This window comes from Diorhabda carinulata, chromosome 8 (genome assembly GCF_026250575.1).
Source record: "Diorhabda carinulata isolate Delta chromosome 8, icDioCari1.1, whole genome shotgun sequence".
NCBI classification, from domain to species: Eukaryota; Metazoa; Arthropoda; class Insecta; order Coleoptera; family Chrysomelidae; genus Diorhabda; species Diorhabda carinulata.
In genome coordinates, this window is record NC_079467.1 from 16897563 (window position 1) to 16917457 (window position 19895).

General features: G+C 30.8%; 1 protein-coding gene across 1 annotated transcript; it reads left to right on the forward strand.

Moving 5' to 3' along the window:
• The first annotated feature begins 297 nt into the window (after nucleotides 1–297).
• Nucleotides 298–18983, forward strand: LOC130897291 (exportin-7). Its single transcript, XM_057806064.1, has 14 exons — nucleotides 298–695; nucleotides 1135–1542; nucleotides 3824–4109; nucleotides 4207–4613; nucleotides 4676–5039; nucleotides 5098–5413; nucleotides 7343–7635; nucleotides 9687–9846; nucleotides 9969–10159; nucleotides 12520–12731; nucleotides 12977–13115; nucleotides 16044–16121; nucleotides 18272–18590; nucleotides 18656–18983. Exons 1-14 carry the CDS (start codon nucleotides 681–683, stop codon nucleotides 18753–18755), a joined length of 3288 nt encoding a protein of 1095 aa, XP_057662047.1. The 5' UTR covers nucleotides 298–680; the 3' UTR covers nucleotides 18756–18983.
• Nucleotides 18984–19895: the final 912 nt, after the last annotated feature.

Consider the following 19895-nt stretch of genomic DNA (forward strand, 5'->3'; position numbering starts at 1 on the left):
ATTTAAATTAACCAAAAAAAATTACAGATACCATATTAAATGGAGTGGAGATGTAAGGAGAACCATCTCAATGTATAAAAAATGTCCGTTGAAAAGAAGCAAATTAAGGTGGCGCTTTAGTAGCAAGCGGAAAGGATAGTAAATAAAATTCTTTGAATCCTCTACCCTCTATATATATTATTATACTACACTGCAATACTTATCAGTAATGTAAGTTGCGGAATAATTTATTTTTTTATAATTTTTTTTGTGTTGGTATCATAGCATTTTAAATAAACACAGAACGTCAATGTACTCAGTTCATCTGTCAGTTTTGTCTCCCTTATACATATGACGTAATGAGCATTATTATTTTTTATTAAATAATAATACAAATTACTTACGGCTTTTCGCATCTTACTATATTCAAAATCTTATAAAAATCCATGATTATTCAGAGATCGGTGAATATATTAATGTCGAAGGTTCCTTTTTCATTAGTGTTATAATAAATTTTAAACTTACCGCTCTACCCTAGTTTTTCGGATAGAGGGCAACATGAAATTTGCGTTGTTTTTTGAGTGGAAGTTGAGTGTTGTGTGACTGAGGTGATAGGGATAAATTCCGGCTTCTTTACAGAAGAGCTCTGGCATTAATTTTATTAAATATAATCTTGGAAAAACAAATGAACCCGGTGGAAAATGGCTGATGAACAGGTTTGTTAAACTGTCTTCTTTTTATAAATATCAACTTTACATACTAATTATACCCACGAATTTTCATTACCCTTGTTATATGTAACTTCGTATTACGGGATTTCTGACACCAAAAGGAATTAGATTAATTAAAAATATAGAAGCGTAGATTAGTACTATGATCATGTTTTTAAAAAAAGTCATGAACAAAATTGTTCATAGGCGTAGCTAAAGAGAACAATTACAGCTAACAAGAGGAAAGAAGCTTTGTTTAAAAACATTTTGGCTTATTACAAAAACTATTCACGATTACTTTATTCTAACAATATAGTTTAACCTAGAAATAAAATATTTGAATAGAATTGATTCATTGAAATAAATTTAAGTAAAAAATGAATATTTTTTGTTTTAATGGATAATTCCTATCTTGTATATACTATTTTATTGTTTTGTATCCTAGGGAATAAGACAACTGGAACTTCTCTGTAAACAATTATATGAATCCCAAGATACATCTGTAAGAGCAGAAGCTGAAAAAACTTTGGTAGTATTTCAATCGGGTCCAGATGCTCTTACCAAATGCCAGGTTCTTCTCGATAGGGGTGATTCCTGTTATGCACAGCTTCTAGCAGCAACCACCCTAACCAAATTAGTGTCTCGAAGTGCGCAGGGGTTGAGTTTACAACAAAGAGTAGATATTAGAAATTATGTTTTAAATTATTTAGCAACAAGACCAAAACTGCCCAATTTTGTTCTCCAAGCCTTAGTTACGCTGTTTGCAAGGATCACCAAATTGGGATGGTTTGATTCACATAAAGATGAGTTTGTGTTTAGGAATGTTGTGTCTGATATTGGAAAATTTTTACAAGTAAGTAATTTTATTACTTCCTAAAAGCTGAAATTCAATCTTTTTATATTTTATTGCAAATATTGTATTCTATCAAAATTTTATTGGAAACTTTTAAGCAACAAGGAGAACTGAAATAAAAAAATCTGTATATATATATGTATATATATATATATATACATATATATATATATATATATATACATATATACATATATATACATATATAGTGCAACCTTAATATAATGAACCCTAATATAACGACCTCCTCCATTTAACAAATTTGTCATAATCCCCTTGAATTGTCCTTAAGAGTCAATGTAAAATATACCTTTACATTACGAACATTTTTTGCAAACAACCTCTTTATAACGAATTTTCACCTATCAAGAAAAAGTATAAATACCTCTAATTAACGAATTTTGTCAACCCAAAACCTTTATATAAAGCTCCCACCAATGTATATATAACTCTTAATCTCATAGTATGAGATTCCGACACGCTTTTGTGGTGTAAAACAATCATTGTTGTTTGATGGAAAGTAATGTAAACACTGCTAACAAGATAAGTACGTAATGTTGAGGTGAATAAAACTATTTTTTTTACCTATTTATAACGAATTTTAGACCAACCTAACCTCAATATAAGAAACCTCAGTTCAACGAATTACTTGATATAAAGAATACTTAATTGTTCCCTTCCGATTTGTTATATCGAGGTTGCATATATATATATATATATATATATATATATATATATATATATATATATATATATATATATATATATATATATACTATATATATACTGAACTTGATTTTTTTTTACTGTGTAAAGCAACATCCTGAAGCATTTTCAAATATTCTTTCAGAATATTTCACTTAAAAGAAAAAGTTCTATTTCAATATTTAGAGGTGCAGCATCGGGATTTTTGTGAATTACCTAAAAGATCTTTTACTTTGTCCCACAAGTTTTCCTACATGTTTCCTACTAAATTCTATTTAATATAAAATTCAAAAGATAAGTCAGCTTACATTTTTTACTTTTAAGTTAATGACAGAAACACTTTATATTTGCCAGGTATACAATTTTTTTTTCCTTAAAAACATAAAATATTTCAGCACTTTATACCTTGAAGGCCCATGGCTGAATATTTACAATTACAATTTACAAAATAAATATTTCAAAATTAAGCATATGTCTGTTTTATTTTTCTTTCTCTACTCTTTACTAAACCTCAGTTTCTTCCAGTTAGTTATTCCCACTTTTCTCGAATTTGATGTCACCTCTCCTATCCATTTCATTTTCCTTCCAATTCCCTCTCTTTCCATTAATGCTTTCTTGGACTTGTTATATATTAGTTTCAGTTCAACATTCATTTTTTTTTCTCCATTTTCACATTTTCCGTAGTATTTTTCAGAACACTTTCCTTTCTCACACTCCTATATTTATTAGACCTAATCATTGTATCTTTGAGGCTTTGGGTATTTCTTCAGAATATTATTTAGGGACCCCATTTTTCTACAACCCTTTGCAATCTAATTTTATAATTCTTTAGTCTCATCATCCATATTCATTATCAGCAGCAGACTACTTTTTCAAAATGATATTCCTCATTTTCCATTCTGAAAGGTATGCTCTTCCCCTGCCTTTTCCTTTGCCATTGCATTTACATATATTTAAACCCAAATATTTTTTTTCCTTTAAACAATATTGTCTGTGTCAATGTGTTCGTGAAATGATTTTCTTTCTTAAGGACCATTTAAGTTGTTTTATTTCATATACTTTATTAATTAACTCTAATTCTAGCAGTACAATATCGTCCATAAAACTAAATTCACACTTGCATATGAATTCAAAACAGCGTCAATATACAATAAGGCGCTAACAATCTGCATATGCTAAAATGTGATGTTTCTGATGTTAGATTAAACTGTATACCTATACAAAACATAACTGTAAATTAAAAGTGATTATATTGAACAAACTGTTTCTATTACTACACCAACACTCAAAATTACACTGTCTGGTCCTTCGAGCCCGAATGTTCAAGATGAGTGTTACTAACAATTCCAAAAGTTGCCACTTAGACAGTGATTATTTATATTTATATTTATATTGTATGTTTTATATTGAACTCATATAAATAAAATGTGTTTCTACATTTGTCAATATCAGATAAATCTCATTTATATATGCTTTAAATAATTATGAAAATAAATAAATGAATAGCAGCATTTTAAATATCATATCAAATTGATTTGTAATGGACACTATTTAGTAATAATCATAATGTTTTTAGGGTTCTGTGGAACATTGTATGATAGGTGTTCAACTACTATCCCAACTCACTTGTGAAATGAACCAAATTTCTGAAGTTGAAGCTAACAGGTCACTAACTAAACATCGTAAAATTGCTTCTTCATTTAGGGATACTCAACTGTTTGAAATTTTTCGCCTTTCTTGTACTTTATTAGGAAACGCCAGAGAAAATTGCAAGAATTTGAATTTCAACGATGAAAGCCAACATGGTTTGATGACGCAGCTCCTAAGGTTGGCTCAGAACTGTCTCACTTTTGATTTTATAGGTATGTTTATTCGCATAATTAAAAAAAATACTGTCGGAGCAAAGTTGATTTGTATTAGTAATTCATAAAAAATTGTATTTAATTTTTGTTGTTCTAGGTACGTCTACTGACGAATCCTCTGATGATCTGTGCACTGTTCAAATACCTACCAGCTGGAGACCTGCGTTTCTGGATTTTACAACTCTTAAATTATTTTTCGATCTATACCATTCACTACCAAACACCCTTTCATCTTTAGCTTTATCATGTCTAGTTCAAATAGCTTCTGTGAGGCGTTCCCTATTTAGCAATACAGAAAGAGCAAAGTTCTTGACACATTTGGTGAACGGGGTCAAACACATTTTACAGAATCCTCAAGGTTTAAGCGATCCCGCAAATTATCATGAATTTTGCAGACTTTTAGCTAGGCTTAAATCCAACTATCAACTCGGTGAGTTAGTTATGGTGGATAACTATCCTGAAGCAATTCAACTGATAGCTAAATTTACCGTGCAAAGTTTACAGGTAAGCATGTATTATTTGTATGTCATTATGAAACGATCATAATATGTTGTTCAATTACTTAGATGTGGCAGTTCGCCCCCAACAGCGTTCATTATTTGTTGAGCCTGTGGCAGCGTATGGTAGCTTCAGTTCCCTACGTTAAGGCAACAGAACCTCATTTATTGGAAACGTATACTCCTGAAGTAACAAATGCTTACATCACTTCTCGTCTTGAATCAGTAACTGTAGTGGTACGTGAAGGACTCGAGGATCCTTTAGACGATCTGGGAATGGTGCAGCAGCAGTTGGAACAGCTATCGGTGATAGGACGATGCGAATATCAAAAAACATGCATGCTTTTAGTACAGTTATTCGATCAGGCTGTGAGAAGTTATTCGGAGCTATTGGGTAATCCTAGTCAAGGAATGGAGATAACCATTCAAGAAGGTGATTAGCTTTTATTAATTAGACCAACGATTTATTTTTCGTTTTTGATTCTTTTTAGGTCAGTTAACCTGGTTGGTTTATGTAATAAGTTCGGCAATAGGTGGTAGGGTATCGTTTAATAGTAACGAAGAACATGACACAATGGACGGTGAATTAGTGTGTAGAGTGCTGCAATTAATGAATTTAACGGACTCCAGATTAGTGCAAGGTGGTTGTGAAAAACTAGAAATGGCTATGTTGAGTTTCTTCGAAGCATTTAGGAAGATATACGTTGGTGACCAGGTGCAGAAGAATTCCAAAGTGTATAGGAGGCTTTCGGAAGCTTTGGGACTAAACGATGAAGCCACCGTTCTAAGTGTTTTCATTAGAAAAATGTAAGTTGTTAGATTTAGATTAAACATAGTATGTTATATCAACGACTCCTCCATCCAGTATCTTTGCTAGCTTCAAGAAGTTGGATCTTCACTCCTACAAGCTTCCTGTTTAAAAAATTGTGTGGAGGCAGGACTCTGTAACTGAATGATCTGTAGATTCTTTCCTTTCCCACAAAACCCGTTTTTGTTATTTTCAGCTAATATTTGTTTCTTTAGGTACTTCCTCAGTCTTATAAGTGAGGTAAATTTTCATCGGTTATGAAAACAGTGAGCCACTAAATGTTTTTAGAAGCTCTCAATTAAAAAACTTTGTATCCCGTCTAAATATAAAAATTTATATTTCCTCATCAACTGATGTGATAGGACCATTTTTATAATTTCTGATTATCCATCAATGGATTCAGTAAATTCTCCCTCTGAAATACTAGCTACTTGACTAAGGAATTGAAATGCACAATGTTTTTCAATCACATATTTTTTTCTTTTCTTTAACCAATGCTACGGTCTATTGAGAACAAGGCCTTCTCAGCAATCGACTGCCAACTTTTTCTGTCCTGAGCATGGTGCCTCCAACGTCGAACCCCTAACTGGATCAGGTCCGCCTCAACGTCCTCCAATCAGCGAAGGCGTTGTCTTCCTTTTAGTTGCCGTCCTCCAGGAACTCAAACATGGCTCTGCGCTGGTATCGATCAGAATGCATCCTCTCCATATGTTCCAGGCGCGCCCCCAGGGTAAACGACTGGCAAATTTACCATCTTTTCATCCCAGTGGGTAGCTGGTCAAAATGTCTTTCTAATATCCCATAGAAGTTATCTTTCTCCTATTGATATTTGCTCTCTTGTATACTGACACAAGAGAGAAATTATAGAATTTACCTCGAACACAGGCCGCGCAAATTGTTTTATTTATTGTCTCATACCCCATAAGAGAGTGCTTAAGTGATTTCTTCACCATAAAAACCTATCCCAAAGTGATTTCTAACGTTACCACTGTTTGTGAGGATGTAATGCTTAAACCCAATGACTTCGGTTTCCCGCCTTCTTGTTTCCTGGAGTGCAGTGATATCCCCTTTGTACCGAAGAAGCTGTCTTTCCAGATTTTTGCTGAAGGGTTTAAAACAGCTATTGAATTTTAGATTGGGAATACTGATTTGTTTTCTTTGAATAGTTTGACTACCTGATTTATGATTAGTTTTTGAGAACTGCATTAAAAGTAATTGCTTCAGAATAGCAGATTCACAACATTGCTTTTGTCTGGAAATTTGTTCAATTATGCACAATATGCTATTTACTCAAGATATATGGAAATATTTAAAAAAATATGTTAAATATACATTTTGCATATTTGGGTTCCATTACATTCAGAAACAACTTTTGAGGTGATTCAATCCTGTGAGATTTTGTCAAAATAATTCTCTTTCTCTTAAAACATTTTCATGTGCCACAGAAAGGTTCTGGGCTAGTAAAAGGCTATTTTGCTACTTTTCTGGCAAGTATGTTTACCTTGATTTCCAAAAGACCTGAAAACCAAATCAAAAAAACTTTATAACAATGACCTGGGAGCTCAATGTTTTGAAAGCGGATCATTATGTCACATTTCTGATACATTCTTCCCACCAATCTCAGCTATTCTTATCATCTACAACTCATAATGGTATTATTCATACATCACTTTCTGAGTGCTACTCTTTGTTATTCAAAATGTTTTGGATGATTTTGAGGAGTTGATAATGAAGCAATTTCTATATGTAGATCGAACCATTTTGTAAGTATCTGACATTGATTCAATCTCCATATTCTTCATTTTTAAGTAATAGTTCGATGGGATACCAAAGAATACTAATTAATAGCCATTTTAAAGTTATTAATTATATAATCTATGCATTATCGATTTTCAATAAATTCTAATTTTTTATGTTCTATTTTCTAGTATTACTAACTTGAAATACTGGGGACGGAGTGAACAAATAATCAGCAAAACGTTGATACTACTCAACGATCTTTCTGTGGGTTACAGTTGTGTTAGGAAGCTTGTTAAGTTAGATGAAGTTCAGTTTATGTTGAACAATCACACTAGCGAACATTTTCCTTTCCTTGGTAATTCAGTAGCGGTAACGGAAATGCGCTGTAGATCAATGTTTTATACATCTCTGGGTAGGCTGCTTATGGTCGATTTGGGAGAGGACGAAGATCGATTTCATACATTCATGTTACCTTTAACAGGTAAATGCATATTCTCAATTGAAAGTTGAAGATATTCATATGAAAATCTATATTAATACGAAATAGCTATACAAATTTTCTTGGTGTATTTTTAAAGTTATTTTTATAATTCAGTTCAGTAAAACAAATGGTTCTAGCAGTGAGTGTGTTAAGTTAGCTTTTAAGAAAATTTAATACTAAAAACAATTCGAATTAGAAAAATATCCACAAACAGTGAGTAGAAATTGTACATTTCGAATATCATTATTTTTAACAAACCTGATTCTTCATACATTTGGTTTATGTCCAGTGGGTCCTAGAGCTTTTCTACAAGGTAGGTAAGGAGAGAAAAGTGAGAAAAAATGACTTTGTTTCCTCTTAAGACACCTCCAAGATTATTTTGCTTTTCTTTCCAAGGCTCGGTAAAGTGAAAGCTATTCAGTAATTTTTTTGGTAATTTTTGAATTTTTAATTAAGTTTGAGATGCTTGGATAATAAAGTATAGAACTGAAAGTAATAAAACAATTTAAGTCAGAAAAACTGTCCAAATAGTAAGGTAGAAATGCAATTTGAATTTCATTATTTTGCAATTTTTTAACAAATCTGATTTTTCATACATTTGGTTTATGTTCAGTGTGTCCTAGAGCATCTCTACAAGGTAGGGAAGGACAGAAAAGTGAGAAAAAATGACTTTGTTTCCTCAAAAGATACCTACAAGATTATTTTGCTTTTCTTTCCCAGGTTTAGTAAAGTAAAAGCTAATAATTTTTTAAACATTTATTTAATTAACTGAACTGAGAAAATCATACACCTCCACTAAAAGAGAGTCACAACTCGAAAAAATTTTGACAAAAATGCTTTTGAAGAATTTCTGAAAATTACTTGATGAATATTTTTTGTTTTATTCTCAAAATTTGTTATTTACGTGTTTAAATTTATAAAAATTGATTTTTATAATTTTGAATGGTGTTGCAGGTTGAGGACTCAAAATAAAACTGTTCAAGAGTTTTTTAAAATTCCAACGTTTCAATTTTTTGTTTGATCTTTATCAAGGCTTCAACATTCGAGTTACCTATGTGTCAGATATGTTGTCGATAGTTTTGAAAAATCTAGGCGAAGATGTTAATTTTTATGGAATCTTTGTTTATCTGTATTTTTTGGTTTAAAAAATGAAAGGGTATAAACATAAACTCTTTAGAAAATGAAAAAATCAAAAAATATATAAACCACAAAAATCAATTAAAATTATGAATATATCCCATCAGCTTACCATATTCTTCATTCCAAGAGTAGTAGCACTCTGTTGATTCTGTATACAATTCAAACATGGTGAAATTGGAGCTATTTACTTTTTAATTGTAATATAATACAGTTCCTTGAGGTGTAGAAAGTACTGCTTGCAGGTCATAGACCGAAACAATATATTTGGATTTGCCTTAGTTTTTTTCAAGTCCTTTTTCTTTCCTTGATAATTATTATTTTTTTTCTAAATGCAATAGATATTCCACTTTTAAATTTTCCTTATGTTGTCCTATAGCATTTTCATAGCTGTTATATAGTCCACATTTATCTTTTTTACGTATAAAAAAACACATTTTGTATAGGACTGGCACAACTGAAAATGTAACTGCTTTGAGGGCCACAAAATTAATTTTATGCGAAAAAAATTTGAAAGAAACAGTCACAATTCCAAAAAAAACACGACTCCACTGAAAGGTATTAAAGAATTTACAGAACTATACAAACAAAATCTGTTATAATACTAGTAGAAATTTTCTCGTAGAAATTTATATAACCGCCACTTGTTTACTGGTATAAAGTCAAAAAGTGACACTGTTGTTAAACGCTTTGCCGACTACTAACCATAAAGTAAACGTTTCTCTTCCGCTATATAATGGTAATGAGTTGAAGCGAAGAAATGACGATTTTGAAATGGTAATTTTTATGTATACTTAACTAAGTTATTGCATTTTTTGAGTTTTGACTCTTTTTTAGCGGGGGTGATTATGATTTTCATTTCTTATTATTTGTTTGTAGCTTTGAAAATATTTATATTAAATCTGTATTTTTAGCATCATTTGAAAGTATAGGAACGCTATTAGCATCAGCGGACTCTCCATTATTTGCATCGGATGAAGCCAAAAAAGCTCTTATAGGCCTAGCTAGAGATTTGCGGGGATTAGCTTTCTCGTTTAATACCAAAACTTCCTACATGATGCTCTTCGATTGGATGTATCCTTATTATAAAAAATTATACAATGTGTGTTGAATAAGTTTCAAGTGTTAAGTATTATTTTTTTAATCTGAATCGTGACATATCCTTCCTTAACATATAAATATATATATCTTCAAAGTTATCCCAATTATACGCCGATTTTACTCAGAGCTATTGAATTATGGTATCATGATCCGCAAGTAACTACTCCTGTTTTAAAGCTATTTGCTGAATTAGTACAAAATAGATCACAAAGGTTGCAGTTTGATGTTTCATCTCCGAATGGTATATTATTATTTAGGGAAGCTAGTAAAATTATTTGTAATTATGGTAAGTACGATTTCAAGGATATTAATTTGCTTTTCTAACTAATTAACTGTTTTATTTAGAAGGTTTCGATATATATTAGCTTAGATTGAACATATAATAATTTCTTAAACTAAGACAATACTTAATAAATGCCACATTGGATCTATAGTGAATACACATTGAATTTTATACAGAAAGAAGAACAATTGAGATTTGTTGAAAAAAAAAATTAGAACAAAAATGACATCCAAAAGAGAATCTAGTGCCGAAATGAGATCACTGATGAAGTAGGAAATTTATGAGAGACTGAAAAGAGAGTAAGAGTGTACAAACTGTAAATTAAATCGTATGAATACATGTACAGGAAAGAAGAAAAAAGTCACCAGAATGAAGAAAACCGTGAAATATATATATATATATATATATATATATATATATATATATATATATATATATATATATATATATATATTATATATATATAACTAAAGATAAGATGGAAAAAGTAGAATTAGATCACATAAACATGTCATTAAAAAATTAGGAATGTCTAATAAATAATATAATACGTTAAGAAAAAGTCGCATCTATAAAATGAAGAAAAACAAAGATCTAATCCACTACAATAAAGTGATGAATTCCACAGCTAAGATTTTTTCAGAAAGAAACATATATAACACATAGAAAGACTTGAAAATTAAAGGAATCAACTCAGAACTGGATAGAAAAAGAGATGCCTAATCATAATTTGGAATTCTGACTGTCACAATCGTCAATATTACCAAATAGTCAACAACAATTCGTCAGTAACAGTTTTAGTCATAAAAATAAGTTAAGACTTTGATAAAATCTTGTACCTAGAATTGCTTCAACGCAACCATACCTAAATTAGGTCATTCAAGCAAAATTTTAGTTGCACGAGTGAATCCTAAGTGGAGACAATAGAATAGATCTAAGACAATTCAAGATACTACTGAGCAACTATGATTAGAAGCGATTGGAAGAATGCATTAGTCTATACTGAGAGTTTTAACTGAAGTTCCAATATTGTCACCTAAATGGATACCAATTAACTTGAACTGGTGGAAAGAGGCGTCTGCAGATTCTGCTGGTTAGAAGGAAAAATATCCATTCACGTTAATGCTGAATATAAGTCAGCACAGAATCTCAGGGTATGATACTGGGAACTATACTGGACACAGCAAAACGACTTATTTACCTCAAAATTACTGGAACTGTGATTGAAGAACCAAATGATAACACTAAAGAAATCTTAATCAAATACACATGACTTACTTATTCAAGAAAACCATGTGGAATATCCTGGGACGTAATGAGTAAGCTGGGAAATGTATTCAGTAAGAGCTGACAAAAAACTCGACATTTGTTTTTGACAGTAACACCAATCGAGGCTCCTTTCTCAATCACTGTCTCCATGTTGTGGTCCTTAGATTTGTTTCTGGATCTCCCCTGATGTCTCCTGCAGTCAGATTTTGCTTTGTTATGTAATTTTGGGGACAATCTCGTTAAGAGATAAAAGTTGATAACTTTGAATAGGTCAGAGTTGTGTGAAACTTCCTACTGCGGATGTAGGAATTGACAAAGATCTCACCATTTGTTTTTGCTAGCAACTCCAATTGAATCGCTTTTTCAAGAGAATCCATTATCATTCTCTGCCTCCATAATGTTGTCATTAGATGTGTTTGTGGATCGTCCCTGAGATCTTTTACAATCAGATTTGGAGTGTAGCAGTTGACAAAAAGCTCTTTATTTATTTCTGTAAGTAATACCAATTAAGACGCTGCTTTTGAGGATTCTTTTTCACTTACAGCCTCCTTGATGTTGTATTTAGATGTGTTGAGAGCTTTGAATGGTTCAGAGTTAAATGAATATCAAATATTTTAGTTTTGAATAAGAAATACTTACTTATTGGCTACTACCAATTAAGGCGCTTCTCCTTTTTTACTCACTGGTCTTCTCCAGGGTCTTCTGAAATGATTGGGTTGATTTGTAAGCTTGGATTGTTTTCAGTCTAATATTCTCAGAGCTGAGAGCTTTGAATGGCAGATGCAATGAGTTCAAATTTGAGAGTCTGATGTTATAATTTCGAATGTGGTTTCCCCTGATTTATTGTTTTTCGATGGTATTTAATCTCAGCATTTATTTAATTTGGCTGGAGTCCATTTTTCTGCTAGTTTTGTACCATCAGAGTTAGTTTGAAATACTAATTAGACAAAGTGAAATTATTTTACAATAATCGTCAATTTGGTGATCCTATAATTTGGTTAATAATGCAGTTTGTAAGGTGAAAAGTGAATATTTCTAAAAAAAAATTTTCAAAATCAATATAATGAATCATTCGATAAAATTGATATTTTTAGGTAGTAGAATATTGAATGTAGAAGTACCAAAAGAACAAACGTATCCTTTGAAGTTGAAAGGTATATCAATATGTTTTTCGATGCTCAAAGCTGCCCTATGTGGAAGTTACGTCAACTTCGGAGTATTTAGATTATATGGCGATGAAGCCTTAGATAACGCCTTAAATATTTTTGTAAAATTGTTGCTGTCAATTTCTCAATCAGATTTATTGGTGAGTGTACAATACACTGTTCTAATTGATCTAATCTTCTATATATTTTTTAAATAGATAATGAGTTATGTATTAGATTATTATAATTCCAGTTGGCGTATGATATCAGTTTTAAAATTTTTAAGTGGACATTCTGTATATTTTTCCCACTTTTTTAAATAAATATTTATAAAAGAGGTTTTCTGTAAAAGTATTTGCTTTTATTTCGAAAAACTACAATAGATTTAATAATAACAATTTTTTAGGATTATCCGAAGCTTTCTCAAACATATTATGTTCTACTAGAGTGCCTGGCTCAAGATCACATGAGTTTCCTATCGACGCTGGAACCTCAAGTTTTCCTGTATATTTTATCGTCGATTTCGGAAGGACTTACTGCCTTAGGTGGGCACCTAAATCATTTTACAGGTCCGTGCAGCTCAGAGATGCAGCAAAAGGCAAAAAGCATACGACCTAAATAGATAAAAGCATAAATATGCAACCGCAAATCAAAAAATTTTAGTTTTGATTGGGTACATTTGTTAAATGTTGGGTTCTAAAACATGATCTTCGACAAAAGTGCTAAAAGTTTGTTATATTTAGTACAATCTTCTTTCCTTATTACGAATTTCTGAAAATGATAATTTGATATAACAATATCAGTTCCTGTATTTATGAGCTTTTAGCAACTTTCAAAAAAATTTCTTATCATTTTTTATTGTTGGCATGGTAGATTTTTGCATGTTATGCATCAAATTTGATGAGTTTACAACTAGTTTGGATTATACCAAACATAAATTACACAGTAGCCAATACTGACTGTTTTCAGTATTCTTTTTGGCAATAAAATAGGGTGTCGGTGTTGTAAATCAAATTTTTCGACAACCAAACAGCGAAGAATTATTAGTGTTTTGGTATATTAACATAAAACCGCCATTTACAGTATTTTGGAAACATTATTGGAAATGTTCAAGTTTCTGAACAATTAACTACTCTGACAAATCCATATTTTACATCTGTGTGAGAATAATTATTATTTTCCTGCAGTTTTCTCGAGGATTCTTTTCCATTATAATTTTCAACTCAATCTTCAGCAATAAACTAGGATGTCAGCATAAAAAATCCGATTTCTTGAGGCACAATTGTAAAAGTATTTTTGGTGTAGTTCATTATTCTGTAGATTTATTAGCTATAGTTCACTAGAACATCAAAATACCACTAATTTATCTACTTCTTCTTCGTTAATATACGGGGATGGCAGCTTTAAATAACAAATTTCTTGCCGCACAATTATGACAGTTGAAGAAATATTTTGGTGTAGTGTAGAGTTTAGTGTCAAACGATTTCTTTAATTCAACATTGTCCAGTCTGAACTTCATCATCATCGTCATATAGCTCCCAGGTACCTGTTGATGTATCAGCAGCTGTGGTAAAACGATGAGGTTGCTATCCTTATGCGTCGTTTTGTAAGTTTTGCTTAATTTTGTTGACGAAGGTTTTCTATTTTCTTCAGTTTTCGGTGTTTCCATGGTGTATGAACTATCCCAATACTAGATTTTAATATTTAATTAGGTTTAGTACGCTTAAGCATCCAACTATCACTACTAAAGAAATATTAGACTTTCGTAAAGGAATAATCTGCAATTTTTGAACAAACTTTCTTCTTCGTCCAAGATAGGGAAGCAGAGAAAAGTGGACAAAATGACTTTGTTTCTTCTAAAGATACCTCCAAGATCCTTTTTCTTTTCTTACCAAAGCTCGATCTAATGAAAGCTAATCTGGTCATTTTTGAAATTAAATTTAAATTTTGTAATGCTCGATTAATAAAATATAAAACTAAAAGTAACAAAACTATCATTAAAATACTGACGAGTTCGTTGGCTTTTGATATATCTTCAGTTACTTCTGTAGTATCTCCACATTCTGATGAACAATAATCTGCAAGCATTGCTTTAAGTAAGAAATGTCCTGATAGAATTGTTCCTGACTGAAAGCTCCATACTAGGAGGAAAAATGACGTTTTGTATCAAATTTAGTGGCATTTTGTTGTTTGTTTCAGTTTATTTAAATAAAGTCTGAACCTATTGAAGTTATTCAAAATATTCTACTTGCAATTCGTCAATTACACCCACCTATTAACCTAACCAAATTGAAATTTCCTTATCTTTTATTTGTGAGTATATACAAAAGTTAATTTACTGCAGTTTTCTCGAACCTCCATTTTCCATTAGAGTTTTCTGTTTCACCTTCAGCAATAAACTGGAATGTCAGCCTTAAAAAAAATTTTTTAACGCACAAAGCAGTAAGTACAGAAATATTAACATTAACAAATAACTATTCTACAATTTTTTAATAAACTTGCTTCTTCGTACATTTAGCTAAGATTCTTTTTCTTTTCTTTCCAAAGCTAAGTCAAGTGAAACCATTTTTTTTGGTGAAAAATATTGTTCTTTACTACAACTTGAAAACTGGAGGAAAAGTGACATTTCAGATCCAGTTTGGTGGCATATTGTTCCTTCTGAAAATATTCCCAAGCTTTTTACCTCTCCAAAGCTAATCTAGTATATCGAAGTTTTTTTTTGAATACTCAAGAATTAGCGATTTCACTGTTGAACGGTTTCAACTCTTATGGGTTTAATTTTAAAAAATATCAATGTATGATACTCCATACAGAAGTCGAACTATATAGATTTTTTGTTTAAAACAATCATGGTTCATATATTTTGGAACATGAAATAACCACATTTTGTATACAACAAAATCCAAAATTGGGAAAATGTTGTTTCTCAAGTATGCTGCTGTGTCTAAATCTCTGACTGTACCAACAACTAACTTCATATTTAATTATATATATATAAAATTGGAAAATATCTACGAACTAAGATTATGAAAAAAAAATGATACATGATGTGGTTGGGGTACTAATCTGAATAAATAAATATTTCAACTGCGCTACTATATGTTTGAGTGATTTATTTTGAATACACTATTTATTATCATTGAAATATTTACAATTATACTGCTTGGTCCTTCGAGCCGTTTATATCTCTATTAAACGCTAGAAGGACCAGATGGTAGGGTATTAGAGTGATTTATGTGATGATTTTTCAAATCCTTTATCAGACAGATAAAAATTCTGTATTTTTTAATATTTTAGATTTAATTCTCAATTTTTTTTGCATTAGAACCTATTAATTTGACCGAGAGCTTTATTTATAAATTATCTTGTATGTTAAGCTTTTTATATATATTTTCTGTTAATTTTTTTAAATGCTTGAAAATGTCATGCTTTCTTATATATTTATATTTTATATATATATTCAAAATTTTTAGACACTATGGTTTGTACAGGATGCTGTGCAACGTTGGATCATATAGTAACCTATTTATTCAAGCAATTAACGCAAAAAGGTGAGTATTTGTAATTAGTATTCTACACCACGTGTCTTACAAACATGCATTCTCATCTTTTTGTACTACTAGCTATCTAGAAATATAAAATTACTACTTTCTAACATATAAATCATTAGTTGTATCTCTTTGAAGCGAAGACAATGGAAAAGACCGAATTCTTATGCAAAATCGTAGCCAACTGTGTAAAAATTAATGAACAGTCAAGTAGATACTAACATAATATTCGTACAAAAATAATTGGACAACAAGATAGTCTAAATGAAGGTTACAATACTTGTTACAAATTTTAGCAATAGATTATACTCTTATAACTCATTTAGTTGGAATTTCTGGAACTATTGATGATATCCGGCTCGAAGGACCAAAGAATGTATTGTGAGTGTTGGTATAGTGGTAGTAAATGACATGTTTATTATATATCATTAAGCTGTTTACACTACACAAACACTTACAATTACAGTGTCTGATATGCGTTTTAATAACCAATTTATCGTTTTCGGAGACTGAAGGTGTGGATATCACCAACAGTTCCATAAATTCCAATTTAATTATTATATTTCATTAACGGGAATTTTGTATTATTCATAAATTTGATAGTTAGAAGTAACACAATCATTTTCTTTGTTCAAATCACTTCAAATGCTATTTTTAGCTTATTTATAACAATTGTAAAGGAACTGAACTCTTTGTGTTATCATTCATAAAACAACCAGTAGAGGTACAAAAATTGATGCAAATAATAAGGCGAGTACGAGAACAAGGTCAGTCTTTAAGAGTAGAATAGAGATGAGGAAATTTAGTATCAAAAATAACAGTTAATTTGATTTCAAATTGAAAAAACAACCTGGCTGTATACTGCTAAAAATATTGATTTACATCGACTTTAAACAACATGAAGTGAATTGACACTTTTATCGATATCTCGACATCTCCGGTTACTTTCAATTCAGGATGAACTGAATAAAACAACAGTTAATTTTACTATTTGGTTTATATAAAATCCATTCATCATCTTTCAGGTTTATCAAGTGGTCCTACCCGATAAATATTTGATAAAATTTCATCGAAATTCGAATCAAATATTTTTTCAAATAACTTCTACTATTCCTCAGTTTTATTTCGAAAATAATAATTTATATGTAATAAATAGGCTATAGAAAAGGCCCAGAAAAAAATTCTCTTCAATTACAAATTATCTATTTTTGTTCGAAATTTTTCCATATTTCAATAAGTACAAGAATTAGCGAGACTCAGAAATACAATATAAGTATAGAAATTTTATTTTATTCATTGGGTTCCAGCAGGTCTTTGACACAGTTAACAGAAAAGAGCTGAGTAATGCTTTGAAAAACATGAAAATTCCACCATAGTTAATAAATCAATAGAAGTGGCCATGAAAAACTCAAACGTGAGAGTAAGAGCACAGAAAAATTTATAACTAAACGGGCGTAGCAGAGTAGCCGAAAGGAAGGCAACAAGAAATAAAGTGAGTCAAGGGATATAGTAACGAAGAATAAAAATGTTAAAAGAAATCAAAGAAATGTGTTGAAAAAATCATGTTAAGAAGAAAGAGAAGAAAAAATTGAAAGAAATGAGTATCTAAGTGTAATAATACTAATTAACTATGAACATAGAACAGAAGAAATAATAGAAAAGATACAAGCAGCGATTAGAGCACTTCTGGCACATATAAAAATAATGAAAAGCAAGGAAATAAAAAGTAAAATAAATGAAATATAAAAAAGATCCATTATGATTTATGCTGCAGAGATAATGAGTATGATAAAAAAATGTATTAAAGATAATAGCAAGAGTAAAAGGGTTGTTGGGACATTTATGGAGAACTCGATCGGAAGTTGGTAAGAATAATGATAGACTTGAAGGAAAAAGTGCAAAAAGAAGCCTGAGGACGATTTGGTTGGAAGAGGTGACGATGAATTTAAAAAAAAATTGGGGTGAGAAACTGGAAACATACGGCAATAGAAAGGGCTGATGAATAAAATGAAGATGTAAGAAGATGAGGACTGAGCCAGCCACAAAAGGGCTATTCATATACACAAAGGCATCGTGCTATTTTGTATATAAATCTCTTTAATAAATAGTCCTTATTGATATTCAAGTATGATTATAACGTTGCGTTTTTACAGTGTATCCAGGTAAAGAACAACGCGTTGGAATGACTGCGAATAGTGACATGTTTTTGAAAGTACTTGAAATGCATCCGGAGATTCTACAACAGATATTGAGCACCGTATTGAACGTAATAATGTTCGAAGATTGTAGGAACCAGTGGTCGATGTCGCGACCTCTTCTAGGGCTTATTTTACTAAACGAAGAATATTTCAACCAAATGAGGGAGAGTATTATCAGAAGTCAACCTCCAGATAAGCAGGCGGCGATGGCGCAATGGTTTGAAAATCTCATGGATGGAATAGAAAGAAATTTACTAACTAAAAACAGAGATAGGTGAGTTAAAAAGAAAAATTTTTTTTTTTTTTAATTTACATTCATTTATTATAAATATTTTTTAGGTTTACGCAGAATTTGTCGATGTTCAGAAGAGATATAAACGACTCTTTGAAAGGGCCCAATGTAAATACTTCTTCAGTCAATGATATGATGACTTCATAGTGACTTAAAAGAGTAGCTCCTTAAATTGTGAGGTTATGTGCCGTTGTATGTATTGTGAAATATCGTTACTTTTAAGTACACTTTGCATTTATTTCATTTGAAAATCTGAGATATCTAATAGCGAAATTTTTTTGTTATTGGTTACGAGTGCGATGCAAATAGTTGATGACTGAGTTTTTTATATAAGTTATTGAGTAACGAGAAGAAATAAATAAATGCATTGACTTATCTAATCATTTCTCTAATACCTTAAATCATAATTTACATTGTTTAATTTGGACATAATGTATCATGTAAATGATAGTAGTAGGGTTGTAACTTTTATAGCTATTCTGAAATATTCAGTATGTTAACAACACTCCAGAATATTCGATAACTATGTATTCGTATAGGCAAAAAGTAAAAGATCTAGTATGAATATCTAACCTCCTTACATTATTTTTAGAGTTCCGTCATCACCAAATCACTTGATTTATTCATTTTATTTGTGCTATTGTTGATGTTAGTGCTGTTACCATGTTAAAAGCCTTTTTAAACAACTCCTAGTTGGTCTAAATTTGGCAATAAAAATGTCAATCGTTTCAGAAAATATTCATAACATATAGAGGAAAGAATTGATAAAATAGTATCTTATCTATCGGTAATACATGTTAAAAAGCGATTCCACATGCTAGTGGCAATTCTAGATAATTGAAAATAATTTCCAGGGTTTTCTATTGGTCTAATTAACCATACATTTTTCATCCCGGGTCTTTACGATAATTACCTTTCGAAATAGGGCTGTTTTTAATTAACCACCAGATATACTAGCAAAACTCAACAGTATTATAATAATTTTGCAATTCTAAAATTTTTAGAAACAATTGCAGATAACAATCTAAACATTCGTTTTTTATTGTAAATATCAAGCGATTGTTTTAGTCATTTTCAGACATCTTAAAAAGAGATAAAATTCGAAAAATTTAGAAATTCCTGCTTCTGTTTTCATTGGTTGTATTTAAAGTAACTATAATCAACCAAATGCTACTTAATGTCAACATCTGAAAAAAAATACAATATGGCAACGATGTAAGGCATCTATCATATATAGTACGTTCCACTGAACCTTCCTAACATCCTTTATATCGTACCACGGTTATA